The sequence below is a fragment of the Talpa occidentalis genome, unplaced genomic scaffold (assembly GCF_014898055.3).
Source record: "Talpa occidentalis isolate TD23 unplaced genomic scaffold, MPIMG_talOcc4v2.1 talOcc4.2, whole genome shotgun sequence".
Classification (NCBI taxonomy): Eukaryota; Metazoa; Chordata; class Mammalia; order Eulipotyphla; family Talpidae; genus Talpa; species Talpa occidentalis.
Window position 1 is genome coordinate 148109021 of NW_023602073.1, and position 22082 is coordinate 148131102.

Here is a 22082-nt window from a genome sequence, read left to right on the forward strand (position 1 = left end):
ATACCACTCTGTTCCGGTCATCAGCTTTTACATTTCTTTAATAGTATACCACAAATGAATTGGAAAAAAAAAAAAAATGACTCACCCACAACTCCTTCTTCGCCAACCAATTTCAAGGCAATTTTATCAGCCAGCACGGAGGAGTTGCCATGTGCAATGTTGGCGAAGGGGCCGGCATGCACGAACACGGGCGTCCCCTGGGGGAGCAGAAAGAGATCAAAACCCTCAGCAAGCGAAAGAAAGTAAACCCAGCCCAAGTTGGGGCAAACACGGTGGGTGGAGCAGACACCCCTAAGCCACTCTGCCTTTATTAATACTGCATATTTAACTCACAAATTCTCTCAAAGAATGTTAAAACAGGGGGCCCTCCCTGGTGCCCTAGGGGTTAAGTCTCAGCACTATGACCGCGATGGCCTGAGTTCAATCCCCGGCCAGGGAGCTGACCCACAGGGTGCAGCAGACCTCTCCTGTCTCCCCGCTGCTTCCCTCCGCAGTGGATTTCAGTCAGTCTGCCTGTTCTGCTCCCCACTCTGTCTCTGGGGAATCCTCTCACCCCCTGCACTTCTGGTCTGCACCCCAGTTCTTCTACACAAAAATATAAACACACAAATAAATAAAAAAGATTGTTAAAACACTCTCTGGGAAGGGACCAAATTCCTTACATATCCCAGAAGAGTGTTACAGTCTACATTTAATGCTAAACCAAAGAAAAAAGGCTACACAAATCAGGTTATTTCCTACTTTTTTGATAAGCTGCTTTAGGGACAGACCTTGAAATAAATAAGTTACCTTCTTTCATATTACTTTGACTTTATTTTAAAAGAGAATGGAATTAGAGGCTGATGGTCTACTCGCTTACTTTTTTTTTTAAAGATTTATTTATTTATTTATACAAGCACTGGGTACAGTCAGAAGCGCGGGAGGGTGAGAGAATTCACCAGAGCCAGAGCGGGGAGCAGAGCAGGCAGAAGGACCGAAGTACACTGCTGAGGGGAGCAGCGGGCGGCAGGAGAGGTCTGCGTGCCATGTGGGACCCTCACCGGTGGCCGGGGAGCAGCCGGGGATCGAAACGGTGCTGTAAAGGCTGCGGGCAGCTTCGCAGCCCAGCCCTCAACCACTGCGCCACCGGGGAGGCCCCATATAAACTTGTTATTCTGACATTTAAAAATTCTTCTCAAGTCTTTCTCATTGCTAAGTTGTCACAGGTGTTAAAGGTCTGGTCACTGTTAAGTCAACAACAGCAAGGGTAAATTTCCCTTATGGTAAAACGTTAGGGTAATCGTTACTAGAAAGACAAAACAAAACAGTAAGGGAATTATCAAAAACTTCAGGTTTTAATTCTTCAAGGAAATACGACGTCTATGTATTCATTCCCAGTGTCATCCCTATACCCGTTCTGTTCCTTTATCAGTGAGAAGAGACCGTGGCCCTGGCTGTCAGAGTTAATTTACATGCATTACAGCGCCCAGGTTTCATTCAGAGCCCAGCGAGCGCCACTAGGGTCTGTGTCTGAAACCCCGGCCCCACCTGTGAAAATACAGGCAGCCCTTCTGCTGACATGGAGTGAAGAGCGGTGGGGGAGGCTGGGAGCCATGCAAAGTTCCCTCGCACCATGACGGGCTGTGACAAACATGACTCAAAGGGAAAGCTGAACAAAAGCAGGAAGAAAGAAGTAAAAGAAAAATCACCGGAGGATGAAAAAGACAGCGTTTATCCAAGCCACTCTGTGAATACTCTATTTCCTCCCCCCACGTCCTCAGGAGGGAGAAAACCTGGGTCTTGCAAAGGTCATACAAATGTAGGTGGAAATGAAGCTGGGGCTTTGAAGCCCAAACGCGTGTTCATGCATATGTAGACTGTAAGTGCGTGTCGGGTGTCTAGACCGTCACCTGTCTGCCAGCTATGATCTCTCACTTTCACCCAGACAAAGCTCTTCAGTGCTCTAAAGAAAAGAGTATCTCAAAGACACCCCCGTGTCCATCCCTTGCTAACCTTGTCAGTGCTAGACTATGGCTGCCTGGGAAAGTAGCAGAGTCAGGCCCATTTAGTTGAGTCAAGGTCACAGGCCCATCCCTGGGCTGGCCATCTGGCTGAGAAGCACCGGGCACTGGTCTCCAGAGGGGACAGGTGTGGCTGTGCTGGTGAGAACTGCCATCAGCACTAGATCAGCGGCATCTGAACTGAACATTAAAGGTCACACGAGGGGCTGATCGCTGTAGCAGTCCTGGAGCCCTGGTTTCGGAATACCTGGCTTGCAGTTTGAATAGAAAAATTCTTAGAATGTCATTGTTAGACTTTCGAACACAGACGCCCAGCTCAAACACTGAACTGATGTTTCTGGAGTAGGATGCTGAAGGAGGTACACCGACTTTAATACTTGGTCTAGAAATGCTGTGACTAGTCGAAAGTCCTGAGAATAGCGACCTGGAAATTGATATTTTATGACATTTCTTAGCATTTAATGAGTGCTTTGCTTGGGAAAAACAAACCAAAAAACCCCCAAATTTAATGATTACGGGAGGTTAAAGAAGGTCATAAGAAAGACAAAAGAGAAGCATTATGTCAACAAGGCCACAAGACTCACTGAGTGATGGGCACACCTTGATTTCCTACTTGGGTCAATTAGCACTTCGTCAGCCAGTGTGTGAGTTGTATCAAAGCTCCCACAAACACTTCACTTTTCCCTGCATGACCAAGGAGTCACCCTGATGTCCTTGGGCCCAGGCTGGCTGGAAGTGCTCACGCTGTGTGGTGATGCATGGGCAGCCCAGCTAATACGCACTCAGGCAACAGTTTCTATAAAGAGAAAATCACTTACTTCCAGGGTCTGCATCAGATTTGGTTTTATTGCATCTTTCATCAAAACTGTCAAAGCACCTGTCACCCCCTAAAAAAGAGGAAAAAGTGACTTGGTTAGATTGACAGAAGCTCATTCCGCAAGCAAAAAGCTCAACCCAGTAGGAAGTGGGCCAAAGAATGCTACGAAAGTTCACCTTTAATTTGAAATCCCTTCCCCCTTCTCTAAAGACACTGAGCAAGTGGCTTCCAACATATGTCAGCAATTGGAAGACCACACTATGAGCAAAGGCAAGTGAGTGCAGCTCTGAAAAAATTAAAAAGGTATGCAGTAGATCTTCACAGATGAGACACTTTAGGACTGGAAAGTATGGATGGAGTCTTCCAAGGGCATAAGAACCAATCATCTTATAAGACACTTTTAGAGGCCACCTACTTCCAATGGCACCGTAAGCTTCTGGGGTGGACACACTCACCAAATCTTCTGCTGTCACAGGCTGTCCATTTTTGTCACTGGCCACTACCATTCTTCCCAGCCGCTCCTTCATGTCTGCAAGGCTGTCGGTCAGGGCCAGCACCGCCATGATTTCACTGGCCACTGCAATGTCGAACTGGGCCTGCAACAGCCAAAGCCAAGGCACTGGTCAGTGACTGCACCACATGGATGGCCACTTCCACAGGCAGGCCCATGGCAGCAATTAAGGTCTTGCGGGCCTGGGGGACTGTCTGGATAGGTCACTGTCATGTGCACAAGTTTTCTAGACACTAGTGTCTAGAGCCAGGCTGGTCCTGTGCTTGGTTCTGGTAAGGCAGCCTCCCCAGGGTGCCACATTCTGCCTCCATGTGCTCAGCTGACCCTGCCAAGCCACCTGTTCCATCTGCTCCTGCACTCTGGGGTCTGCTTTTGCAGCATATCCTGGACATGTGACCAGCAGTGATTACCTGTCTGATAAAAGTGTCCACTACTTGGGGAGGCTTGGAGGACGGAGTGTGAAGCCTGGTCAATAGTTACTGGCTAAATAAATGAACTGTCTACTGACTACTCTGCTGCCCAGCACAAAGGTGAGGTGCAGACAGTGAATGAAGATGGCCCTGAAGCAGGCTTCCCAGGGCTAGACCTCAGCACAGCAGTGAGGGCTTCCCAGCGTGTGGCAGCCCAGTCAAAGGTGACAGAGTCAATTCTCAGCTGTCCACGAGCACTTGGCCCCATCAGACCTGGCAGTGAATGTGGGGAGAAGCCACCCTCTGCGAAGTGTTCCTTCCGTGGCCCGCACTTGGCTCTGACTCCAGGCTGCACACAGTCCAACAAGAACCGAGAGAGGTGGGGAACATGCGCTTCCTCCTCCTCATAATTCAGCTATTGGACAAAACCACTTCATTATGCTCCAGCTGAGTTCTCATGCCCCAAGGGGCATGTGAGCCAGACAAGTTCAAGTTTATAGAGAGAAAATAGCCATTCCTGGTGGAATCACCTAATGAGACATTTTATTGTCCATTTCCGTCACTGACAAGAAAGGAAATGAAGGAAATAAGGAGCTTTCTGGTCACTTTCTAGTTGAGATTTCATTGATTTAGTGAAAAAAATATTAACTAAAAGTCAGAATCAACTACATTCAATTATTGCACTGTCAATATAACCTATTCTAAGCATACGTGATTTTTCATTATATATCTAGGATATTGTATACCACTGTTCAATTGCAAGAGCACATATAAAAAATAACTAAAAATATCCAGACTTTCTATGCAAAACGTAGTCCTAAAATTTAACTACATAAGTAGTAAGAACTTACAACACACATATATTTGTAATTAAAACAATTCCACAATTTTGCATCTTAAAGCAACATCAAAAGAGAAACAAATTGGGTCAATTTAAATATAATGATCATTAATTCTGTTGATTGAATGATATACCTGATAGAGGGCTATTCATTTTTATTTTGCAAGAAAATACTTCCAAATAATATAAAGGAATAACCAAGATTGTGTCTATTGTTTATCACAAATTTAAACAGATAAGCAATGTGGGCAAGGTTGGTGAGTCAATATGGCATTTCCAGAAATTTTCATCTATGTGTATATTACATGTATGTGTAAAGGCATCTGCATTGGAACAAAGTCATAATATAAAAATCAGGTGCTATAGTCCAACAAAGTATCAGAAAGAAAAATTAAGAAAACAATTCCTTTATATATATATAAGAAAGAATACCAAGGAATAAATTTAACCAAGCAGTGAAGAACCCTATATAAGAAAACTAAAGGACAGTGAAGACAGCAACTGAAGACACAAAGAAATGGAAAGTTACTCTATGCTTGGGGACCGGAGGGATATTTTTAAAGTATTGGTATCACATAAAGCAATCTACTGATTCAATATAATACCTATCAAAAAACCAATGACATTTTTCACAGAAGTAAAACAATCTTAAAATTTATATGGAACCACAAAAGATATTTGGTAACAAAGCAATAATGAGGTAGGGAGGCATCACCCTACCTCAATTTCAAACTATATTACAAAACTAGAGTAATCAAAATGGCAAGGCATTGGTTTAAATACAGGAACATAGATGACTGGAATAGAATACAAGCATATATAGTCACTGATTTATGACAAAAAGAGCAAGAAAATACACAGGGAAACAGTTTCTTCAATAAACAATGCTGAGAAAACTGGATAACCAATATACAAAAAAAAAAAAAAGAGAAACTGGAGCACTATCTTACACTACACTCAAAAATTAACTCAAAATTAACTAGAAACTTGAACATAAGACCTGAATCTATAAAACACCTAGAAGGAAACAGGTGCTAAGTGTCTTCAAATCTGTCTTCTCTATTCTGACCCAAGGGCAAGGGTAACAAAAACAAAAATAAATGGGTCTAGTCAAATGAAAGGCTTTATACAGCCACAGAAATTAGCAACAAAACAAAAAGACAACCTACTGAATAGGAGAAGACATGTGCAAATTGTGTGTTTCATAAAGGGTTAATATTCAAAATATACAAAGAAATCATACAACTCAATGGCAAACAAAGCAATCTAATTTTTAAAATGGGCAGATGAAGTGAATTAACATTTTCCAACAGTCACACAAAAAGATGTAACATCACTAATCATTCAGGAAAAGCAAATGCAAATCAAAACCACCAGGAGACATTACCTCACTCCTGTCACAAAGACTATTATCAAAAAGACAAAACATAAGTGTTGGTGAGGATGTGGAGAAAAGGGAAACTTCCTTTGTGTGCTGGTGGTGCAGCCACTATGGAAAACTGTGTGGAGAGTCTTTCAAAAAATGAAAATTAGAACTATAATATAGTCGAGTATTTCTACTTCTGTTATTTACCCAAAGAAAAATACTGATTTGAAAAGATATGCATCTCCATGTTCATTGCAGTATTATTTACAAAGTTGGAGTATGGAACTTTGTATACTTAAGATATGGAAACAACCTAATATCCAGCAATGGACAAAGAAATAAAGATGAGCTCTATATACACTATGGAATACTACTCAGTGATGAAAAAGAATGAAACCTTGCCGTTTGTGACAACAAGGATAGATCTTCAAGGTATTCTACTAAATGTAATGGCAGAGTCAAAGACTAAATGGTTCATTTATGTGTGGACTCTAAAGCCACAAAACAAAACCCAAAACCTCAGCCTATATCCACATGAAGAGGGTGGGACATGGGTGATGCTGGCTTCCCATTCCCTGTCACTCACAGGGCCAGTTAGTCTTTACGGTGCTGTCTTGCAGCTGACAAAAGGCTACACTTTCCTAAAAGTGTCACATTATGCGGACTTGTTTTTCAAAAAGCAGGACACTTTCGCTGTTAGGAGGCACATACAAATCAAATCTGTGACCGTGGGGTGAGGGCCGCCCCAGGGCTGAATGGTGCACACCAGGCATTGGCCTCAGATGCACGCAGGCTTCCAGGGTTCCACAAAGTGTATTCTGGCTGTGGCTCGAACAGGTGTCACGGGAAGACAACTGTCCACTAGCAGCGTGGGAGCTGTCCCCAACCACCCCCCCTGAAGGGTATGTGGGCCCTCTCCCGTTTCTAAGAAGTCTACCGTCTCTTGTATCTGTTTTTAGAGACTCCCCTAAAACAATCCTGCCATATTTTGCACTGTGCTCGCCACTGCTGGAATGCCATCTTCCTACTTTTCAGAAGCTTCCCAAAATGATAAGCCAGTCAGTCAGGTTTCCTAGCCTGCATGTTGGCTGAGGACATGAGACCCGCCATGATGCGAGGTCCAGGCTTTGAAGGGGGAGGTGAGGTGCCCGGGCTTCTCTTGTCTCCTTGATCCATATTCAAAATATTTCAAAGGGCCCAAAAGTCAACTTACTGAGAGGACTGAATACTACAGTGAAAATGATATTTTTCAACTAATAAAAACTTAACAATGCAAAGGCCATAAATCTAAAATAGTCTTAAAATAAAAAGTTTATTACCAAAGAAGAATTTTAGAGGCCTACTGTGTCTGGATGAAAAATCATGAATTCACATTTCCTAAGCACCATAAAAATGAAGGTTGGTGTTATAATTTATCTTCCACATTTTCTGGATTTGGGTAGGAAGACCTCCACCTTGAAACCTTAGGCTAACTAGGTGTTTGTTCTTCGGTTTCTGAAATTTGAATGATGTATCTGAGATCTTGATTTTTCAGTTAAGCAGATGTAGTAAGAAATGGGCGGGTTTCCACTAAAATAGGTAAAAATTTCTATCCAAGGGTCAACCAGGATGGTTCTTCCCAGAAACACAATTACAATCTCAAGAAAAGGATGGTGAGCTGCTACTGGAGGGCTTCTGTCTCCTGCTTCTCTCACTGTTTGCTCAGTAACTGGAAATGGACATGGTGACATGACGTAGACACACCAGTCACCGCGGCTCGAGGAGTGAGAAAAGCAGGCACCCAGCCTCTGGAACAGTCTAAACTAAGAATAGAGCCAAGAAGAAAAGTCACTTACCTCTCGGCAGTACCCTTTCTCCGAGTCTGCCTGCCCAATTGTCATTTTCCGCAGAAAGCGGTCATTCGTATCCAATACTGAAAGAGAAGAGCAGATTAGTCAGTCAGTGTGGGTCGCCCTCCCAGTGCATGACAGCACTGTTCTGAGAGCTGAGGAAGTGGTGGAGCTGTCTTTCAATGGGAGGACAAAGAGGTGGCTCAAACAGAATAAAAATATCAGTAAGTGATTAAGTGCCAGTAAGGAAAACCATTTTTGAAGCAGTAACTTTTGTAATAAGACCCAAGGCAAGAGGAAGTCAATTCAGCTTCTTAAAATGTCCAACACTAAACAACCAGATGATCCAGAAATTTCACTATTAGGTCTATAGCCAGTAGAATAAAAATCCAGGACTCAAACAGATATTTGCATACCCATGCTCACAGCAGCAATACTGGCAATAGCCAAAATGTGGAAACAAACAAGTGCCTATCAACAGACAAAATTATAAACAAAAAGTGGTGCATACATCTAATGGATTATACAGCCACAAAAAGAACAGATTTCTGATATGGGGCAACAGAGATGATTGTTGAAAACAAGATGCAAACTGAAATAAGCCAGATACAGAGGACGGTGTGTATGATTCCACTTACGCATGACGTACCTAGAATAGGTAAATTCATAGACAGAAAGTTAAATCGTGGTTACCAGGGGCTAAGGGGAGAAGCGGAGTTATTGTTTAATTGGTAAGTTTCCTTGGGGATGATGGAAAAGATTTTGGGTATAGGTAGTGGTGATGGGGCAGCCATGGCAAACCCTCTGAATATTTCATGCCATGGATGGCTCACTTAGGAATGGCTAAAATGATATATTTTGTACATTTTACCATAATAAAAAAAAATAACTAAATAAAACAGAATGGTGGGAGGAAGGGGTGGGGGGACCAATTCGATGGTGATTAGAGCAGGCGACAATCTCTTTATTTCCCTTCCTTGGCTTTTTCCAGTTGCACAGATTCACACTGTCTTCGTGAAAACTTAATTTGATTGAGTGAAAACTAAATTTACAGTGCTGGGAAGCAAAGCCAGAACACAGACCTCACCAATCATTTATGTGGCATCAAACAACAAGTTGTCCACACCGGCAACACAGATCCACTTTACTAAATGTAGACTAGGTTACTGACAAAAATAGTGACAGGAAATATATATTTGGGAACTACAAGCATCTGTAGGATGGAAAATGTTAACCTTTCTCTCACATACAAAGCACTGGAGGCTGATCGCCTTGCGCAGACTGCTGTCTTCCGACTCAGGGCTATCCGTCTCTTTTTCTCTACCCATGTAATTCTCTCTCTCACAAACACACACACACACACACACACACACACACACACACACACACACACACACAGAGACATGCTAACACCCTCAAACAATACTCATCAAACACATATAAACCTTTATGGCTTTAAGATACAGACAGAGTGCTAACATATATATGATAGACAGACAGACAGATTGACAGAAACAAGTGCTTTTAAGTATTCCCAGGACCACAGGGCAAAATCATGTAAAGTAAAAGTATTCCCTTCTCATTGTGTGTAATACACACAATCTAGGTATTAAAATTGATCTTTTTATTGGAAATTCAGCTGGTTTAAATTTAACAAGGAGAACACAAACAGACAAAATTTTTAAAAAACGTTGGCAAAATCATCTATAATCAGCAGCATCCAACCTGCCTGGACCCGGGCCCCGGCAGAGCAGGCATCTCAAACAAAACACAGCGTGCTGCGGACGCCCGGCAGGAGACGTGAGGAATGCCAGGGACACACAGGTGAAGAGAGAGACTAGGATGCAAACTGAGGCCGGTGCACATAGTCCTGGCCTCTATGATTGAGCCAAAGGTGGAGCAGCAAACTGTTCTTTCCGGGAATAAAGCTGAGGGCCAGCTTTGTGCTAGGCCCCACGCTAGAGGGATGGGCCACAGACAAACTAGTGCCTTTCATCTGGGCGTTTACAGGTGAAGGGGAGACACGGAGAGTTTGGCTAATTTGGAGCAGACTGATCTGTCTAATTCTTGGCTCTAAATGGCCCCTCCAGTGCTGTGGTGCTGACCAGAGTTTTGAGCCAATCCCAGAGTGTGTCAATCTGCTTGTTAAATCACCAGATCAGGACACAGGGATGACCCAGGGCTCTTAGCAGAACTGCACTGGTCCCTGCAAGGTGCTGGGATCACCCACTTCTGGACAGAGAAGGGATGCCCCAGGGAGGTCTGGGGAAGGGGCCCTCTGAGGCCTGGGGTTTCTGAAGCTCCCAGAGGTCAGGGCTTGCCGTCCAGAAGCAAAATGGCCCAGGGCACTGCTGCTTCTGCTTGTGTGTGTCCTGGATAATCCACGAAGCCTGGAGAAGGGGAGGCATGGGATGAGGGAACTCCCTGTCAGATGCCTTAGCAGGCTGGAGAACAAGGGGGTGACAGCACCCATATAATGGGCAGATGAGTGCAGCATTTTCCAGAGTCACACAGCTCGTAAGCGTGAGCCCCAAGACCCGCTCCACCTTGGGCTTGTGGGAAAACACTAAATTCTGAATGAACGGGTTGAATGGATTCTCATGAGGGCAGCATGGTGAAGGGGTGAGGCTCAGCTGTGGGGGGATATAGGCAAGAAGAAGGGGTGGGTACGGCGAGGGTGGGCAGAAGGACAGAGGCAGGCCGACCGGTAGGAAACCAGCAGGGAGTAGAGGCAGGTGCAGCCATGTGGCCAAGCTGTGTGAGGGCGGATTCCCACACGGGGTGGGCGCAGGTCTACCCCCTAGGCCGGGGCTTCTCAGCAAGGGCTGGGACAGCATCTCCATAAAATGCACCTAACGAATTGGGGGGTAGAAATGGCATTAAGAAGATATCTTAAGAGGGAAGTGCAGTAAATTAGGCATCTGATAAAAATGCTCTGGAAGGAGACAGAAAAAGGAAGGAGGCAGGTCTAAGAAGCACAGGAGCCGACACCACCCAACACCACACAGCCCTGAGCCTGTGGGGTCACGCAGGCACGTCCACGGCCATGTCCAAGAGCTGAGAGGATGCGCTCGGGCCCAGCGGGAAGTTAGCAACAGGGTGGAGGCTCCATCCCCACATGTGCTGCTCTGCCCTGCTGCCTCGCCCCTGCAGAGGTGGTGCAGGAGGAGGAGGCAGCAGGGATGCAGGCTGGAGGCCGGCAGCTGCATTTGAAGGGTTAGAGAAACGTACTAGATGCAGAGAAAAAAATTCCACTGAGAATATAATGCGCCTGGAGCACCTGGTCAAGGAGTGAAAGGAGTAAGGACAGTGGGGAGAAAAGACATCAGAACATCAAAGGAGACAGACTTCACTTTTTCTAAATATAGGAAAAGAGATCAGAGAAGAGAGACCCAGAGGAAAAAAGGTTCCCGCCAATTCTAGAAGAGCTGGAGTGGATGGGACTTAGCCCAGAAGGAGCAGTTGGCTTAAGAGATGAAGACATTTTTTCCTGAGGAGGTGAGGATGGTCAGTTTCTGAGCTACATGGCGGACTCATGAATCCGAAGCTGGGAGACAATGGGATGAAACAAAATGGACATTTGTGAAACTGATTCAAGAGCTTCACCTGGAACCTACAGGACCCACCCAACTGGGCGCCCAGCACCCACCTCTCTGCCACGTGATGGTGGAGGGGTCGATGTTGAGCCGGGAGAATTTACTGATCTCCTCTTCTGTCAGTGAACTCGGATCAGTCTTTTTTATTCCCAGTTTCTAATGATCAAGAAGAAAACGCAGTAAGTTTTAGAATGAACAGAAAGCAAAATGTAACCCAAATCACCCCTCTCATTTTCTCCATGGCTAATAATGAAGTCTTAAAATACTGAACTAATCCTCATTTGAAACATTAACAATAAAACGAAAAGTCCATTAAACAGACACTTCGCCAAAGACAGAGAGGGCAGATGAGCACAGGGTAAGATGCCCGATGCCAGATGTCATCAGGGAAATGCTAAAGAAAATGAAAGGCACCAATATGCCCCCATGGAATGACTGACAACAGCAAGTGCTGGCGAGGATGTGGCACAACAGGAGTTTCATTCAGTGGTGGTGGGTACAGCCATTTAGGGGACAGCCTGGCAGCTTCTTACAAAACTAAATGTACTCGCCCATTTAATCTAGCAAATGTCAGCCATGCATGTATGCAAAGGAGTTTAAAAATGTATGTTCACGTGAAAACCTGCACATGGATATTTACAGCAGTTTTATTCAACATGGCCCGAACTTGAAGCAACCACCATGTCCTTGCCAGGTGAATGAATAAAAAAACTATGATTTATTGAAACAAGATATTCTTGAGCGCTAAAAGGAAAAGAGCTATGGCGTTATGAAAAGACATAAAGGAAACTTAAATGCATACTCCTAAGTAAAAGAAATCAGTCTAAAAAGGCTACAGACTGTGGGCCTCCCCGGTGGCGCAGCGGTTGAGCGCTGGGTTGCGAAGCTGCCCGCAGCCTCTGCGGCGCCGGTTCGATCCCCGGCTGCTCCCCGGCCACCGGAGGAGGGTCCCGCATGGCGCGCAGACCTCTCCTGCCGCCCGCTGCTCCCCTCAGCAGTGTCCTTCGGTCCTTCTGCCTGCTCTGCTCCCCGCTCTGGCTCTGGTGAATTCTCACCCTCCTGCGCTTCTGACTGTACCCAGTGCTTGTATAAACAAACAAACAAACAAATAAATAAATAAATGAAAAAAAAAAAAAAAAAGGGCTACAGACTGTATGATTCCAACTGCAAGACATTCTGGAAAAGACAAAACTATGGAGACAATAACAGAATGAGTGGCTGACGGGAGTTATGGGTGAGGAGATGAAAACCGAGAACACTGAGGATGCTTAGGGCAGTGAAACTGCTCCGCATGGTACTATCGTGGTGGATCGATGTCATTATTCATTTGTCCAAAGGCCAAGAATGTACAACCAAACCGTGAACCAAACCGTGAACTACGAACTTTGGGTGATCATGATGTATCAGAGCAGCTTCAGGAACGGTAGCAACCACTCACGCTCTAGTAGAAGATGCTGACAGTGGGGAAGGCTGTATATATTTGGGGTTGGCGGCACAGGGGACATTTCTGTACCTGTTACCCAATTTTATTGTGAGCTTAAAACCGCTCTTCAAAAAAGAAAGTCTATTAAAAAAGCTGAAAAACAAAACAAATCTGAGCAAGAAAAATGGAGTTCAGACCAAGTCATATACCTACACACAGGCACGCTATGATCACACGTGGCTTCATCTCGCTTTGCAGAGATGCCAGTTTTCACGAACTGAAGGTCTGTGGGCGCCCAACATTGAGCTACTCCATCGGCACTATTTTTCCAACAGCCTGTGCTCACGCTGTGGCTGTGTCATTTTTTTGTATACATGCTGTTGCACACTTAGTAAATGATAGCAGGGTGTAAACATAACTGCAATATTTACTGGGAAACCGACAAGTCATGTGACCCGCTTTATTGTGGTACTCTCTTTATCGGGGTGGTCTGGAATCAGACCTGCAGTATCTCCAAGATGGGTTTGTATCTGGTCTAAGTGGAAGTCACTGGGATTTGTTACACACCCTTAAAATGACAGATCTGAAAATGCAGTGCAGCTGGCAGTGCACAAAGAAAAGGCGCCTGTCCAGGCTGGGCTCCTGGGCAGCCCCCCTGCCTCCCTGAGCTGGGCCAGTAGGCACTTAACTGCTGCCTGCATCATCACTGCTGCGTTTCGGTAGTTCTTCTTTGTAAATACCCACACTGATCATTCATGCAAAGTCTCTGTCTGTGCTTTCAAAACAAACTATCTCTAATTCACTGAGGAAATAACATGGAAACTTGCAATCCATCCATTTCTATAAAGGAAACATGCTAGGAAAGTGTTTCCAATGAAAAAGGCTACAAAAAGAATCTGGGAAACAGACACTGCATGTAGTAGATGCCGGGGATAACTGTATTTGCAATAAACTAAATTTGGTTCAGCAAGAAGCAAGAGTGAGAATTTTTTATTTTTATATTTTTTCATGTTTTTTGTGGAAAACATAATTTATTTCAAAAATTTTACATACATATACTACACCAGTACATAAAATACTTGTACTATATTAATACATAAAGTGTTGCTTTTCTATGATTTTAGTTTTAATAGAAGGGATAGAATTTGTCAGGATTTGATTGTACTTTGAGAAAACATTTATGTTGTGACAATCTATTCAGAAAGTTGTTTTTTTTTTTTTTTAAGATTTATTTATGCATACTAGAGCTGGGGTTCAGGCCAGAGGTGTGGGGGGTGAGAGGATTCACCAGAGACAGAGCGGGTAACAGAACAGGCAGACTGATGAAATACACTGCTGAGGGGAACAGCAGGCGAGACAGGAGAGGTCTGCCTCGCCATGTGGGTAGCTCCCTGGCGAGCAGGGGATCAAACTTGTGCTGCAGAGGCTGCGGACAGCTTCATAGGTTGTGTCTACCCCCTTGTGCCATCAGGGAGGCCCCAGAAAATTGTTTTTCAAATCCGAGTGAGGCAGGTGTAACATGTTCTGCTTAGGTCTAGGAAATATTGCTAAATCCTTTATGAGGTTGTTTGGAGTCCACAAAAAGCAGCTGATCAGTGCCCCATGGATATTTATTTAGGGGATTATTTGATAACACAGATGACTTAGGGGATGATTTGGTAACACAAATGACAGAGCAGGAAAACAAAATGGACACTAATAAATGAAGTGAGGTTCCTGAGGTTAAAGTGGGAGAAGAGAGGAGGGCAAAAGGGTCAAATGGGTAGAAGGAATGGGGGGGGGGGGGAAATCAATCCTGTTGAGGCTTGACTATTTCTAATATTTTAATTTTCACTTTAAGGGTGAGAATTTTTAAAACCAATTATTATCAACCAGTGACTGTATATTATACCATTCAAGTTATTTTTGAGCCTCTGAAAAAGAGCAAGGGGAAACTGATGCGATTAGGAGAACATAAGCAATAGTACCAGGTGAAAAAAAAAAGGCAAGGTTGCTTACAAATAGTCTTACTAATTTGCTTTAACAAAAAAATGAGATGAGGGCCTCCCCGGTGGTGCAGCAGTTCAGCGCTGGGTTGCGAAGCTGCCCGCAGCCTCTGCAGCTCCAGTTCGATCCCTGGCTGCTCCCCGGCCACCGGAGGAGGGTCCCACATGGCGCGCAGACCTCTCCTGCCGCCCGCTGCTCCCCTCAGCAGTGTGCTTCGGTCCTTCTGCCTGTCTGCTCCCCGCTCTGGCTCTGGTGAATTCTCTCACCCTCCCGCGCTTCTGACTGTACCCAGTGCTTGTATAAATAAATAAATAAATACATAAATCTTTGAGGGGAAAACAAAAAAAAAATGAGATGAATGGATTTTCACTTTTCCCAGAAACCAATGAGAGACTCACGGGAATTCTCATTTGTTAGGTAACTGTAGGTTTCCACAATCAGCCAAGTGGTGCTCTTGTTTTATAGAAGAAGAAAATGAGACCAAAAAAGAGGAACTCATTTGTTCACCCTGCACTTCGGCTGAGGACCCTGGTCTGCGCTCTCTGTTCTGCTCCTGTAGAATATCTCAAAACCCCATAAAATCAAGTTCAAAATCTCCAGCTCTGACAATGTGTTTGATGTCTTTCTATGATAGTTTCTGTTTAAAAAGCCACTAAGGGGAAACTTACTTTCAGCCGAGCAAGTTGAATTTCTGAAAATTCTCGAACACCATTCACTGAAGGAACCAGTCGATTATAGAGAGCCTAAAGACACAAAAATAAAACCCCACCCAAGTTTAAGGGCTAACCATGACCTTGGACAAGTCACAGATATGACAAAGCTCATTACATTTACAACCGCACTGTTTAGATCACAGAGCCTATTAAAATTCTTGGCTAATATAAACAATGTAGAGCTAAGTTCTGTCATTTCAATAAATCCGACTAGATCTGAAATAATGCACACTGCAGAGTTTGCAAAAATGCATATTGTTTGATCTATAGCCTTATAACAATCAAATCACATTTGTCTGTATTTGGCTTCAAACGTTCCCTAGGTAGTTACTTTAATGGGAGGAAATCAAGATTTTTGTAAAATGTGGGAGAGTCTCACTTTAATCTGTGTCCTATGTCTGAGGAACTTGCTCCTGGTTCTCTGGCCCCACTTCAGGTGGGTGGTTTACCCCAGACAGCATGCACCCAAAGCCAACAAGGGGGGTCTGGCCTCTTTACAGCACATCTAGGGTATTCCATATATTATTAGAGCCTTAAGAGTCTAGACTGGAGAATAGACCTAAGAGGATTGTTCTACCAACCACCTTCAAAACTCAAGACTCAAAGAATAGTTGGCTTAACAATACAACTAACATAATTCTCCCCAAGACTTGGCAGCACTCATAAACTCATTTCAGAATCTGACCAAAGTGTGGATTTTCACCCCAAGAAACATTATGAATAAAATTTCAGAAAGCTTACGGACTCCAGCACTTTCTCCAGAAACTCCTTAGGAATCCATGAATGTCAGGTTAAGCATTTTTCTCACCTTATCTGTTTGAGTGTTTTCATGGAAAATCCTTGTGTCGATAGCGGCAGCCAGCAAGTTATTGGCAGCGGTGATGGCGTGGATGTCTCCAGTCAGATGAAGGTTGAACTGTAAACAAAAGGAGATCATCTTTTTACCTGTTTTGAACAAACACGGCAGCATTCAAGGACTTTCTGAATAAATCAGAGAGTCTGTTAATTATGGTTATTTCCAGCTAAGTCTATACAAGAGCCTAAATCAGAATATCAATGTCCGAATCTTCCACTTGACAACACACAACTCCAAATTCTTCCATTCTTGGGTGAACGGTGAGATACTGTGGTGACCTTGCGGAAAGGCTTCTTCATTTTGATTTAATTCTATGTGTTGATTTATAAGATTTAGAAAACAGTAATATAGCAAGTCTTTTGGAATTAGGCAGGGGTTAAATAATAGGATAATATAAAATATGGTAGAAAGTCTGAGAAATAGAAAAATATGCCATCCTAACACCACCATTAATTCTATTATTTTCTTTCTGCCCACGTGCACACAATTACTATTTGTACACAGGAAGCTTACACTGTGGTGACTGCAGTTATAAAATTGAACAGATGTACCTAAATGTTTCAGTCTTCTATGTCTGGAAATTCAAGTTTCACTTTCCCAATTATAAAGAATACATACAATAGCTTTTTTTTTTTTTAAAGTAATCACTAGTAAGTAATATATCTCAAGTAGTGATTATTGAGTTATAGGATTTGATAATTTACCAAATTGCTTTTTGAGAGAGTTGAAAGTGAAATAAATCAGAAGGAGAAAGACAAAAACTGTGATTTCACTCATATGTGGAACGTGAAAAAACAAACAGATGAATGAACTGAATAAAACAAAAACAGACCATAAAATCAATTAGTGTTTATCAGAAGGGAAGAGGCATGGATTAGTTAGTTAGGCAATAAGTGAAGGACAGAACTGAAACTTTAGTGGAGAGTTTAATATATTATATACAAACAGAGACTGATTTTTAATGATGCACAACTGAAACTTAATAATGAAATTATGTAATGATACTTCAATTAAACAAAAGAGACACACACACAAAAAGTGCAATAACTTCCTGGGTCAAAATGCAAAAAAAAAAAAAAAAAAGTAGCATTTTAAGTTGTATTACTTACAAGGTTAAACATTTAAACCTTATTAAAATCTTATTTTGTAACTATATATAATAGAATATAAACTATATATAATAACTAGCAAATACAAAAAATGACAGATGCATATTTCACAAAACGTATTTGTAACCCTAACCTTGAGATCATAGGACCCTAATAGGTTGTACCTTAGCTTTTGCACTTAATGGTACTATTTTTAGCATTTTATATCATTAGTCTTATAGCATAGTTAATTTGATAATCAAGTTTTTGATATTTGACATTAAAGTTTTTTAATGCTACAAACCATGAGAAGAAAACAGTTAAAAAATGAAATCTTTGCTCATACAGCTAGTTTTTCCTTAGGATAAACTAAAAATGAATTCATTTGGGTCAAAGGATATGAATTTTTAAAGGCACTTGATACATAGTTCCAATTCCCCTCCAGAAAGGTTTTATCAACATACACTTCCCAGCAGTGTACAAGGGTGTATTTCGATCTTTTCTTTACAAAATCTAATATTACTGTTTTAAAAAATCAACTCTGTCCACTTGACAGGAAAATGACAACAGTGGTTTTTATGTAGATTAATTTGATTACTAGTGAATGTGAACATTCGTTGGTTATTTAATATTCTTTTCTGATGTTTCTACTGAACTCTTTACGACTGGGATGAAAGTTTTTCTTTCCAGCTGTCTATCTGATCTCTGTTTGGATGTTTAAGACCCCCTTAGAACCCCTTTCTCCAGCCCACCACAGTTCAAACCTCACCCCATGAGGCCAGCGGTTCTCTATTTCAATAAATTATAATATAGACTTGCTCACCCCAGCACCCTGGACCCCATCCCTGAGCCCTTTCTCACCCTGCCCATGGGACACTGCAAACATGTCTTAGGTCAACCACATCCTTTTGTCCACCCTCACTGCCATCCTCCTGGGCCACCGGCTTAGTCTCCTCATGGACGCCTCCTGTCCACCCTAGGCCGCCATCAATGTTCACCCAGAAGCCAGGGTGCCTTTTATAAAGTCTGATTGGCATCACGTCATTACCCTGTCAAGATCCCAGAATGGTTGTCCATGATAGTTCAAGAAAAATCCAGCCTTGGCTTGAATCCCAAGAGCTGAGCACAAGTTGGCCTGTTTCTCTGCCTCATCCCCCTCCACTCCTGGGGCCCACTGGGCCCAACCAGGTGGGTGTTCTCGGGTTCCCTGAATAGGCCTGCTCCTGCAAGGCCTGGCCAGGTGCTCCCCACTGCTCCGGGGTAGCGTTCCCTCATCCTCCCCCAGGCTGGCTCCTCCTGTCCTCCAATCGGTGTTTTCACTCTCAGTTCTGCTAGGCATCTGGAACTGATTCTATCATTTCCCCCATGATTGATTATTAATTAAGTTTCTTCTGCTAGGCACTGTCTGCTCAAGACACTGAGTAGCAGGCCCTGTGCCTAGCTGGGGAAAAGAGGTGAAGAAATAGGCCTCAAATTTAAGACATGAACAGCCTGGTCATGCGGACCCACTCCACGACCACCAGGCAGTTCCGGCAGCCTCATGCCTTGAGTTGGGTTGGACGCCCCATCCTGCAGCGGCTGCCGAGGACACCGACCCTTTCTCAGCCGGCTGGCCAAGCTGCCTTCTCTGTCCTCCAGCCCCAGCTTGGCCTCGGCTCTGGATCTTCTTAGCTTGTGCGAGTTACTTATCCCTTCAGCTGTGAAACCCAAGACCATTTTTCTTGCACTATTTCTTTATCATCCCCTCTGCCCCCCGATCTTGAAGACTACCCTTTAGTTTGCCTGCCATTCAGTCCTCTGCGGATGAAAACCTCTCCTGTTCCTTCAGCAAAACCAACAGTGATTCCTACTATGAGAGTGAACACCTACTATGTGCTGGACACTCTGCTAAGTGCTGGGGTCCATGGTAGACTTACCTCTTCCATGGGGATGACCTGGGCATACCCGCCGCCCGCGGCTCCTCCTAAACAAGAGAGCAGGCACAGCTGAAAGTGAGTCACCACACACAGCTCCTCAGATGGACAGAGCCGGGGCACATCGCCCAGCCCACAGGTGTGCCCCACCCAAGTGAAATAACAAGCAGTGGGATGCGTGACCGTCAAACCAGGAAGGAGGTGAGATGCTCACACATCCAACTACGCAATAGGAGGGCTGCATCTGCCTTCTTTTTTCTTAAGGAGGGTTAAAATAACATAGCACGTATCAGCATATGAGGCTATTAATTTATCGACAGTTCTGTGCAGCCAGGCTTCATCTAATTACACAAACATGTAAGTATCAAATAACTTTGCTAAAAAACCCACCCGATAAACTGAGATTAACACATTATAAACATTGGTTTGTTTAGATTACAGCACAAAATTTGTCACGTTGTTTATCCCTCAAAGGTGTAAAGTTACTATATTTAAAAGGCTGTGCCTTTCTAGAACAATGCTGCTACCTTCCACATGCATATCACGTTTACGTTCCATGTGTTGAGGCTGGTCCTATCATTCTTTTCACCCTCTTAGAGTTGTGGCTCAGAGAGGTTATGACCCGCTAAAGGCCACACCGCGTTGGAAACAGCCAGGAATAAAGATTCTGCCTACTGCTCCACGTACATTGTTCTTTCCACTGCATACCCCACGGCACTGAGTTATCAGGGACTGACGAGTTAGGAGAGACTAGCATTTGCAACAGTAATATAATGACAGGTCTGCTGAAAAGACCCCAAGGTCAAGAACAAAGAGTAATTGCGGCAATCAACGCTACTGTAAAGCCAGCGCGATTTCATGATAAATTAACGAGGGGAGAGAGTGAGGACGACTTCCACCCTATCTCTCTGTCCACAGTCTGCTACTGAGTTCCCCCGGGCACGATTAGGGGCTGACCCACAGGTCTCCATGTCCACAGAAAGACCTTCCTTCCACGGTGGTTGGAACGACAAACACAAATACAAACGGCCGTTTCCAAACCCCTCCTGATGAAACCATCAGGCTTCTGGCGGGGTCCCCTGAAGCCCCAATGCAGCTCCTGCTTCAGGGGACCAACCTGCAAGAGACTCCAGGTCCTGGTGGCGGGGTGGGTGGGGGTGCACACAGGGCAGGGTCGGGCGCATGCATGCCGGAATGGGGGCTCACGCAGGGATGAAATGTCCCAGCCTCTCCTAAGATGCCCACGTCTGTTGATGATGTACTTTTCAAACTTTTCTTCCCAGACAATTCTGCTCTGAAAACCACACTAGCTGTCCTATCAAGTACCTTTAACTCCGAACGTGGGCCCTTGAGAAGGCTGCCGCAGACAGGCGAAGGAGTTGATGTTGAGGTGTGCGGTCAGCGCCTGCACGAGCCCCACCGTGACCGTGCTCTTCCCTTCTCCCAGCGGCGTGGGGGTGATCCTGGCGGGTGGGGGAGAGTCCGGTTAGTAATGGTTCCAATCAACCGAAGCTACCAGAACCAACTCTGAAGATGTTGGGAAAAACGATACTTTTGTTTTCTTGGACCAACATGATCCATCCACCTTGCACAGTCCAGGCTGAATTTAAAATGGAGATTATAGACACACCTTTACCAAGAGACTGCAAAAATGAAGCCATGGGGCAGCATCCTGGCAACATCGTCATTTGTAGAATTTGTAGAAATGGGATCGAACCTGCCATCGAAATGGCTCAAATAATTACAAAACTGACGTCATTTTCGCTGATGGGCCATTTGGCATTTGTTTTTCCAAAGCCATTCACTGGGGACACAATGGGGACATGGGGTCAGCGCCATGGTCCACCAGTGAGTGACTGCATGGACCTCACTCGGTGTGGGAAGGAACCCGCCCCGCCCCGTTCATCATCTCCTAGATCTCAGGGCCCAGAGCTTGTCTTCGCGACGTTTGCGCACAGCCGAGGTGGAGCTCATGGGGAGCCCACTCGTCCCATACAGCTTTCACAGCTCGGAAGTCCTTTCCCCTGAACGTGGAGATGTCTGCACTCCTGCAGCTTCCTACTTCCTAGAGTTGGAATCGCTAAGTACAACAGCCCCTCAATATTTGGAAAGAATTAGTGCAAAGCTTCGCCACACCCTGAGTCAATCCTCCCCGCCCTGGAGTTTACTGCGGCGCACAACACCCTACAAAACCACAGCAAACATGCATGACAATGTCATCGTGTTAGTAGGCCAGGGGTACTACGTTCCCCAGTGAGGCGCCACCGACTGTTCCTCAGGACACGTGAACCACCGTTTTAAGAATGGTTCCTTGGGTGCCTGTGAGTTAGATGGTGTGAGCTGGTTGTCTGGGATACTCACCCGCAACAAAGCCACACTCACCAACCTTAGTTTTCTGACCCACAAAATGTAATGTGACCACAGAGAAGCAATGGCCGTGGACACATAACGGCCCCAGCGAGCCCAGCCCATGCCAGCAGTACAGTCATCGGCTCAGCAAATGTCATCAAATATGACAACACACCGGGCTGCTAGACCTGGGGACACGTGACAGCTGAGTTGGACGCCATCACGGTCTTCACAGAACTTGGGTTGATGGCAGCTGTGTAGACACATCAGCGTGACAATGAATGGCCCACACTGAGGCAAGGAAGCAGGACAGTGAGGCTACAGGGTGAGAATCCCTGGAAGTGGGTCTCCCTGGATTGGGGCAAGGTGGAGGCTTCCCTGGGG

At 44.5% G+C, this 22082-nt stretch overlaps 1 protein-coding gene across 1 annotated transcript in view; it reads right to left on the reverse strand.

Annotated features, from left to right (window-relative positions):
• Window positions 1–22082, reverse strand: part of MTHFD1L (methylenetetrahydrofolate dehydrogenase (NADP+ dependent) 1 like) — a 154921-nt gene that overhangs the window by 87124 nt on the left and 45715 nt on the right. The window contains 9 exon segments of the mRNA XM_037520671.1: window positions 86–197; window positions 2819–2887; window positions 3273–3413; window positions 7781–7857; window positions 11424–11526; window positions 15448–15522; window positions 16301–16408; window positions 19353–19399; window positions 20676–20812. Coding sequence (XP_037376568.1) covers window positions 86–197; window positions 2819–2887; window positions 3273–3413; window positions 7781–7857; window positions 11424–11526; window positions 15448–15522; window positions 16301–16408; window positions 19353–19399; window positions 20676–20812 — 869 coding nt within the window.